This window comes from Aythya fuligula, chromosome 31 (genome assembly GCF_009819795.1).
Source record: "Aythya fuligula isolate bAytFul2 chromosome 31, bAytFul2.pri, whole genome shotgun sequence".
Lineage (NCBI taxonomy): Eukaryota > Metazoa > Chordata > Aves > Anseriformes > Anatidae > Aythya > Aythya fuligula.
Window position 1 is genome coordinate 57,724 of NC_045589.1, and position 8,415 is coordinate 66,138.

At 49.2% G+C, this 8,415-nt stretch overlaps 1 protein-coding gene across 1 annotated transcript; it reads right to left on the bottom strand.

Moving 5' to 3' along the window:
* Positions 1 to 610: 610 nt before the first annotated feature.
* On the bottom strand, positions 611 to 7,461 carry LOC116500117 (olfactory receptor 14A16-like). Its single transcript, XM_032205033.1, has 2 exons — positions 7,335 to 7,461; positions 611 to 1,521 (listed from the first exon to the last, which is right to left on the bottom strand). Exons 1-2 carry the CDS (start codon positions 7,459 to 7,461, stop codon positions 611 to 613), a joined length of 1,038 nt encoding a protein of 345 aa, XP_032060924.1.
* Between the last annotated feature and the right edge of the window lie 954 nt (positions 7,462 to 8,415).

Sequence of the window (8,415 nt, forward strand, 5' to 3'; positions counted from 1 at the left end):
GAGGCCAGGTCTTCTACAGCATTCAAAGCATTTGTGACAGATTCAGTGATGATTGGATGAAGCCTCAAGTATTGTAAACCCAAGGGATAACCTGTTAGTACGATTCTCTACAGGAAAAGACAAACTCTGAGAACTGTGCAGAGAAGAGGAAACAAGTTCTTGATGGTACAAGGTTTCTTGTGGTCAATTTCTCAGTGACTTCTGGAACTCATAGTTTCTCATACTGCAGGTGAGGGAGTTCAATGTTAGAGATGTCACCGAGTACAGAACTGCCAGCACTCAGTCTGATGATGGGAAGCAGATGGAGAGGACCTTCAGGGAGGAAAAATGAGGTGCTGGAGGCATATGGAAAATGCTTTGCGTTGATGCCAGGGCTCTGCACTGAAAAAAATAATCCTCTTTTAATGAATAGAATAAACACAGGAGGCCACCTGTCATGTGACAATAGACACATTTGCAGAAGGCCTCTAATTCAGTCTGACTGTATTCTTGTCCCTTCTGAAGCAGAATGAATGCAAGTACTTGTGTACAAACATGGTTACAGAATGCCCCAAAGCTCAACACTAGTCTGAGCTCAATTCGAGATTACTTGTGAAGAGAGACAGATAGATTATTCTTTCTTAGTTACCGCCAGCAGGATCAGTTTCTTCAGTGCCCCTTTTAACTCCTGGTTCCTCATGCTGTAGATGACGGGGTTCACTGCTGGAGACACCACCGAGTACAGAACTGTCACCACCATATCCAAGGATGGGAAAGAGATGGAGGGGGGCTTCAGGTAGGCAAACATTATTGTGCTGATAAAGAGGGAAACCACGGCCAGGTGAGGGAGGCATGTGGAAAAGGCTTTGTACCGTCCCTGCTCTGAGGGGATCCTCAGCACAGCCCTGAAGATCTGCACATAGGACAGCACAATGAAAACAAAACATGCAAAGAGTAAACACGCTGTAACCACAATAAGCCCACCTTCTCTGAGGTAGGCATCTGTGCAGGAGAGCTTGAGGATCTGGGGAATTTCACAGAAGAACTGGTCCAGGGCATTGCCTTGGCAGAGTGGGAGGGAAAAGGTATTGGCAGTGTGCAGCACAGCATTGAGAAAGCTACTGCCCCAGGCAGCTGCTGCCATGTTGACATAAGTTCTGCCACCTATGAGTGTCTCATAGTGCAGGGGATTACAGATGGCAACATAACGGTCATAGGCCATGACAGTGAGAAGTAAATATTCTCCTCCAATCAAAAACACAAGCAGGAAGACCTGTGCAGCACATCCAGAGTAGGAAATGGCCCTAGTGTCCCACAGGGAGTTGGCCATGGCTTTGGGGAGAGTGGTGGAGATGGATCCCAAGTCAAAGACGGAGAGGTTGAAGAGGAAGAAGTACATGGGGGTGTGGAGGTGGTGGTCGCAGGCTATGGCTGTGAGGATGAGGCCGTTGCCCAGGAGGGCAGCCAGGTAGATGCCCAGGAAGAGCCCGAAGTGCAGGAGCTGCAGCTCGCGCATATCTGCGAATGGCAGGAGGAGGAACTCTGTGGGGAAGCTGCTGTTGGACATTTTCTCCCTGTGGGCCCTGATGACTGTCCCAAGAGAAAAAGACAGTTGAAGAGTTAGAACAGTCTTCTCTGCACAAAACCAAAGCCATTTCTCATAGATTCTCCCCCACAATACGCCTATCCTCTGTCCTTTTTGGCAAGACCTTGCTGCAGTTCTCTGCCAGGACCTCTGTTTTCTGCTGTCTGAGTATGCCATGAGGGGTAGGACCTCTGTCCATACACTCCCAAGGAGTAGCTCATTCTCTAATTCTGTGGTACCTGGGAGCAGGGGGGATGCAGGTCCAATATTCAGGAGCTCTCAGGCAAAATCCCTCTGAACACTGAAGGGCTTGTCAGCATCTGTACCCAGGAGTGCTGGAACGCCACAGCCCTATGAATATATGGGTGTGGTAGAAGCCACGGGGTTAGTGCTTGACTGCAGCTGAAACTGCTGTCCCCAGAGGGTCAGACAACAATGGCAAGAGACAGACAGGTGGAGAAGAGAAGAGAAGAGAAGAGAAGAGAAGAGAAGAGAAGAGAAGAGAAGAGAAGAGAAGAGAAGAGAAGAGAAGAGAAGAGAAGAGAAGAGAAGAGAAGAGAAGAGAAGAGAAGAGAAGAGAAGAGAAGAGAAGAGAAGAGAAGAGAAGAGAAGAGAAGAGAAGAGAAGAGAAGAGAAGAGAAGAGAAGAGAAGAGAGAAGAGAAGAGAAGAGAAGAGAAGAGAAGAGAAGAGAAGAGAAAAGAAAAGAAAAGAAAAGAAAAGAAAAGAAAAGAAAAGAAAAGAAAAGAAAAGAAAAGAAAAGAAAAGAAAAGAAAAGAAAAGAAAAGAAAAGAAAAGAAAAGATGGTCTAGGAGAGAGAGGCAATGAAGCATTCAATCTGAGCATTCAAGCAAGGCTTCCTTTTTCCTAGATGAATTGGGGATTGGCAAGGAGAGGTGAAGGGAGGGCAGTGGTGGCGGTTGCTCAGAGGTAGGGATCTGCACTGGATGACATGGCAGGAGGTTTGCCTGTATTGCCCAGACACAGGATTTTGCTTAAATATTTCCTCTTAGTGCCTACCCCTGTCTCTGTGCTTGGAGCTGTCCCTGCTGGGAGCTGCTTCTCTGTCCCTAAGTCTGTGCCCTACCTTGGCTCACAGACCCCATGCCCTGTGCTGTGTGCTCAGCTCTGCCCTGCAGACACCTCCAGGGCAGGGAACAGCCCAGGAGCATCACCACTTGTTGTGGTTTAGCCCTGCAGGCAGCACAGCACCATTCGGTGTCACTTCCCCACAGTGGGATGAGGGAAAGAATCAGAAAAAAAGTAAAGCACATGGGTCAAGTTCAGGAAGGTTTAATAGGAAAGTAAAGGGGAAAAAATGAAACAAGGAAAAGAAAACATGAGACAAGTGATAGACAGTGGAGATGCACACCACCAGCTGTCTGATGCCCAGCCAGACCCCAAGCAATGGTAGCACCCACAAAGAACTCCCCTAGTTTTAGTGCTGATCATGGTGTGATATGGTATGCACTATGTCTTTGTCGACTTTTGGTCAGCTGTCCTGCTTCTGTCCCCTCACATCTTCTTGGGCTCCCCCAACCTCCTTGCTGGCAGGGCTGCAGGAGAAGCTGAAAAGTCCTTGATTCAGTGTAAGCACTGCTCAGCAGTGTGTTACCAGCATTCTTCTCGTCCTAAATCCAAAGCACAGCACCATAACAGCTACTGGGAAAGAAATTAACTCTATCCGAGCCAAGACCAGCACACTATGTTTGCAGGCACCTCACACAATCCCTGATAACATCAGAAGGGGGACGTTATCCTTATCTACAGGCTGACGGTTGCTGAGGTTCCTTGTAAACCTCATGGTGACACTTTAGGAATCTGAGCCCTTCCTCTAAACCTGACATCTGTATCTGCTGAGTGCTGAGCCTGGCAGGTGGCAGAGGCCCTGCCCTGACACACAGCCCCTGGGGCACAGCAGGGACCCTGCTCTGCACCACAGCCCTGGGCACCCCTGCCGGCACCCTGCCAGCACAGCCTGCAGCCGGCCCCATATGCATGAACCCTCATGTCCTGTACTTCTGACAACTGTGTCTGGTTTACCCTGCTCTGGAGCTTGTCATTCTTCTCTACAGTAGAGGAAGTAGAGAGTCCTCCTGAAATATCCTATAGGCTGTGCAATTTGCCAGCAAATCTGGAGATGGAACCAGGAACAGCAGCTGCACTGCCTCACTGCAGCCAGAGACTTACCATGTTAGAGCTGTGAAGATTTCTTCCGCAGTGAGCTCTCAGCATCCCCCCTCCACACTGCCTTTAACATCTCCCTCCCTTCTCTCAGCCACTCTTGTCCCCTGCAGGCAGTGCCCCCAGCCCTGTTGCTGCACTGTGCAGAGGAGCTGCTCCTGGGCAGAGCTGTCTCTCTGCAGCGCTGCCCTCTTGCCAGGAGCTCCCCTTGGCCCCAGGAGCCCAGCCCAGTTCAGCAGCACAGCTCCAGACCAAGGCTTTGCTGCCTCTTTACTTCTTGTCTCCCTTGAGATGTCCCTGGGGCTCCAGGGCTGACACCTCCTGCAACAGTTACTTTTGCAGAACTTACTTTGAAGTCAACTGAGATAATTACCAAATGTCCCTTTAAAACAGCAGAGAGAGACTGATTACAGAATTACGGCTAGTCCTTGGAGAGTTTTATTGTCACTGAAAGGTGCAAAAGTTCCCTCTGGAAAACTCTGTTCATGGCCAATAACAAATAGGACACACAGGCAGGAATAGGAAGGTGCTAGCTACTCTTGTGGTATGCACTAATCCATCTAAGGCATCTCATCCCCAGCTGGAAACCCTTGATCCATGTGATGAGCCTTTTGTGATGAAGAACCCCTCACACTATCCACAAACCCACGGGAGCATGTTCAGTTGGATCCGTTCAGTGTGGCCTCTATGTGTGTGAGCAGCTGGAGTGCATGGAGCTCTGCCTGGGGATGAGTGAGGATCTGACAGTGAGCTGATGGGTCAGGAGTAAAGGGAGGGTAGGGACAGGGGACATTATAGTGGGAGTCTGCTGCAGGCCACCTGATCAGCAAGACCAGCACATGAGGCCCTCTATACTCAGACAGAAGTAGCCTCACATTCAAAAGCCCTGGTCCTCAGGGGGGACTTCAACCACCCTGGTATCTGTTGGAGGGACAGCACAGCAGGGCATAGTCAATCCAGGAAGGTCCTGTTATGCATTAATGATACCTTCCTTCTCCCATTGATAGTGGAAAGAAGTGCTATGGTGGACCTCGTTCTCAGCAACATGGAGGGGCTGGTGGGGAATCACAGAATCACAGAATTGTCTAGGTTGGAAGAGACCTCAAGATCATCGAGTCCAACCTCTGCCCTAGCACTAACAGTCCTCCACTAAACCATATCCCTAAGCTCTACATCTAAACGTCTTTTAAAGACCTCCAGGGATGGTGACTCCACCACTTCCCTGGGCAGCCTGTTCCAGTGTCTAACAACCCTTTCGGTAAAGAAGTTCTTCCTAACATCCAGCCTAAAACTCCCGTGGCGCAACTTTAGCTCATTCCCGCTTGTCCTGTCACCAGGCACGTGGGAGAATAGACCAACCCCCACCTCACTACAGCCTCCTTTAAGGTACCTCTAGAGAGCAATAAAGTCGCCCCTGATCCTCCTTTTCTCCAGGCTGAACAACCCAAGCTCCCTCAGCTGCTCCTCATAGGACTTGTTCTCCAGACCCCTCACCAGCTTCATCGCCCTTCTCTGAACTCGCTCAAGAACCTCGATGTCCTTCTTGTAGTGAGGGGCCCAAAACTGAACACAGTACTCGAGGTGTGGCCTCACCAGAGCCGAGTACAGGGGGACAATCACTTCCCTAGCCCTGCTGGCCACACAAGCCAGGATGCTGTTGGCCTTCTTGGCCACCTGAGCACACTGCTGGCTCATATTCAGCCAACTATCCACCAATACTCCCAGGTCCTTCTCTGCCAGGCAGCTTTCCAACCATTCATCTCCCAGCCGGTAGCTCCACTTGAGGTTATTGTGCTCCAGGTGAAGGACCCGGCACTTGGCCTTGTTGAACTTCATGCAGTTGACCTCAGCCCATCAGTCCAGCCTATCCAGATCCTCCTGCAGAGCCTTCCTACCCTCAAGCACATGACTGAGAATTTGCTTGAGAAAGTGAATCTCAAGGCCAACCTGGGCTGCAGTGACTGTAAAATGGTGAAGGTTAGGATCCTAAATTCAGCAAAGAGGGAGCACAGCAATCTCACTACCCTGGACTTCAGGAGAGCAGACTTTTGCTTCTTGGGGCATCTCCTTTGTGGAGTCCCATGGGACAGAGCCCTTCAGGAAAGAGGGTCCAAGGAGGATAAAGCTGCTTAGTCTTCAGGGATCACCTCTTCCAAACTGTGGTGTTTTTACTTGGGTGGGCAGCTGAGCTCCAACACAACTGCTCTATCCTTCCCCCTTCTTCAAAGAGGAAAGGGGGAGAAAATACAATGCAAAGAGCTCAAGGGTTGACATAAGGATAGGGAGATCACTCAGCAATTATTGTGATTGTTAAAACAGACTCAGAGTAGGGAGATAGATAGTAAAATTTACTGCCTATTACTAACAAGCTAGAGAGGTGAGAAACAATGTAAAGAAACCCCAAAGCACTCTTCCCCATCCACCCTCTTCCACCTCCTCCCCCCAGGCAGCACAGGTGAACAGGGAAAGGGGGCTGTGGTCAGTCTATAGTGCTTCATCTCTGCTGCTCTCTTCCCCTGCTCCAACGTGGGGTCCTTCCAACAGGATGCTGTCCTTCCCAAACTGATCCTGAGTGGGCTTCACACAAGCAGCAGCTCTTCAAGAACTGCTCCAGATATGGGTCCGTACCACAAAGTCCATCCCTCAGGAGCACTCTGCTCTAATCTGGGTCCCCCACAGTTAGCAGCTTCTGCCAGGTCACCTGCTCCTGCTTGGGCTCCTCTCCACAGCCTACTGCTCCGTCCTGGTATCTGCTCTGACAGGGGTCTTCCACAGGCCGCAGCCTCCTTCAGTGCAGGTCCACCTGCTCCACCATGGTCTCCTCCATAGGCTGAAGCATGGAGACCTGATCCATCGTGCTATATATGGGGCTGCAGGGGACAACCTGCTCCACCACAGTCCTCAACACAGGCTGCAAGAGAATTTCTGCAGAAGGGGGAGAACACCCTCCCCCTCCTTCTTTACCACCTTTGGCCTCTGCAAGGCTGTTTCTCACTCCTCTCTCTCCCAGCTGCTTTTGAGCACCAGTTTTCTTTTTTCTTCTTCTTCTTGTTTTTTTTTTTTTCTTTTCTTTTTTCTTTTCTTTTCTTTTCTTTTCTTTTCTTTTCTTTTCTTTTCTTTTCTTTTCTTTTCTTTTCTTTTCTTTTCTTTTCTTTTCTTTTCTTTTCTTTTCTTTTCTTTTTTTCCTCTTTCTTAAGTATGATCTCAGAAAGGCGCAAACAACATCAGTTATCGTCTTGGCTCTGGACAGTGGCAAGCCCCTTATCTAACATGGGACAGCTTCTGTATTCTTCTAACAGAAGCTACTCCTGAAGCCCCCCACTAAAAAACCTTTGCCATGTTAACCCACTACACCTTCTTTTTTGTAATTGACTTTGGTCAGTTTCTCCTTGATCATCCATGCAGATCACCTGTCATTTTTGACTGACTTCCTCTTTGCTGGGATACATCATTCCTGAGCTAGGAGGAGGTGATCCTTGAAGAATAGCCAGTATTCCTGGACCCTTTTATCTCCAGGGCTTTGTCCCATGATGCTCTACAAAACAGATCAATGAAGGGGTCATAATCCGTCCAGGGTTGGGAGCTTACTCTGTGCCCTCTGTCCTGCTTGACAGATGGTGAACACCACCAGTTCATGGTCACTGCAGCTAAGGCTGCCCTTCGGATTCACATTCCACACCAGCCTCTCGTTGCTGCTGAGAATGAGGTCCAGCATAGCACTAGATACTTCAGAGTAAATGAAATCTATCCAAATGAACTGGGTCCAGCCAGACCCAGTATACTGGGTAAAATCTTGAGATGCAGCCAGAGAAGCACAACTGGAGCTGGGATGTAGAACGCCTCAGCTCTTCTGAGACAGTGGGGCCTGTCTTGTTGGAGGCTGAAGGGAGCAGAGGAATCCATACCTCCTTACAGACATGATTCCTCTTTCTAGCATGGGAGGTGCATAGGGGCCTCTCCTAGTAGCCCAGGGCAGCACGTCCATGACTCCTCCCGCATGTTGGACTTCCACTGCAGGAGAAGCATTTCATCTGCCTCTACCCTAGCTGAAAATGCATAACAGGACACCCCAGTGGACATTTCTGTTTGTGTTGCTGCTGCTAAGGACAAGAGATATGCATCCCAGTCTAATTTGGGAGCCTCACACTGAAACGTAGGTGCAAGGGGTCTATGTCCAAGCCTGATACGTGGACTCCTTATCTTGGTGGTGATGTTCAAGGAAGAGGAGCATTCTTTTGTCTGTACCCTGCAAGGCAGTGCATAGCAGCTGTCCCAGTCTATGTCTTTTGTACCTCCTGTAGCCACTGCCAATGGAGGACAGTCACCTTGAAGGCCTATGCCATGCTCTTCTGATCCATGCAGAGTTTTCAGATACCCAGAAGTATCAGAAATGTCCCCAGAAACCAATATCTAGGTTAACCCATCTGTTTTTATTCACAGCCTGTCATCCACATCGTATATATCCTATAATGGTGATCCCTGGTGGGCTAAAGCAGCCCTGTGTTTCAATTCTCCTCTCCTGTGTTGAGCAAGGATGCTGCCAGCTGGCACTGAGCAAACCAGGATCTTTGTAAGGAAGCCTCAGAAACCTGGGGTATAAAAAGGATTGAAAGCTTTTTTTTTTTTTTTTTCATCCCTGGAGATTTCATTTCACTTAATTGCTTTGATT

Coding starts and splice junctions, on each gene's coding strand:
- LOC116500117 (XM_032205033.1), bottom strand. CDS start 7,461: ATGCTGGACCTCATTCTCAGCAGCAACGAGAGGCTGGTGTGGAATGTG. Junction 1,522..7,334: donor AGCAGGACAGAGGGCACAGA/GTAAGCTCCCAA, acceptor GCTTCCCCACAG/AGTTCCTCCTCCTGCCATTC.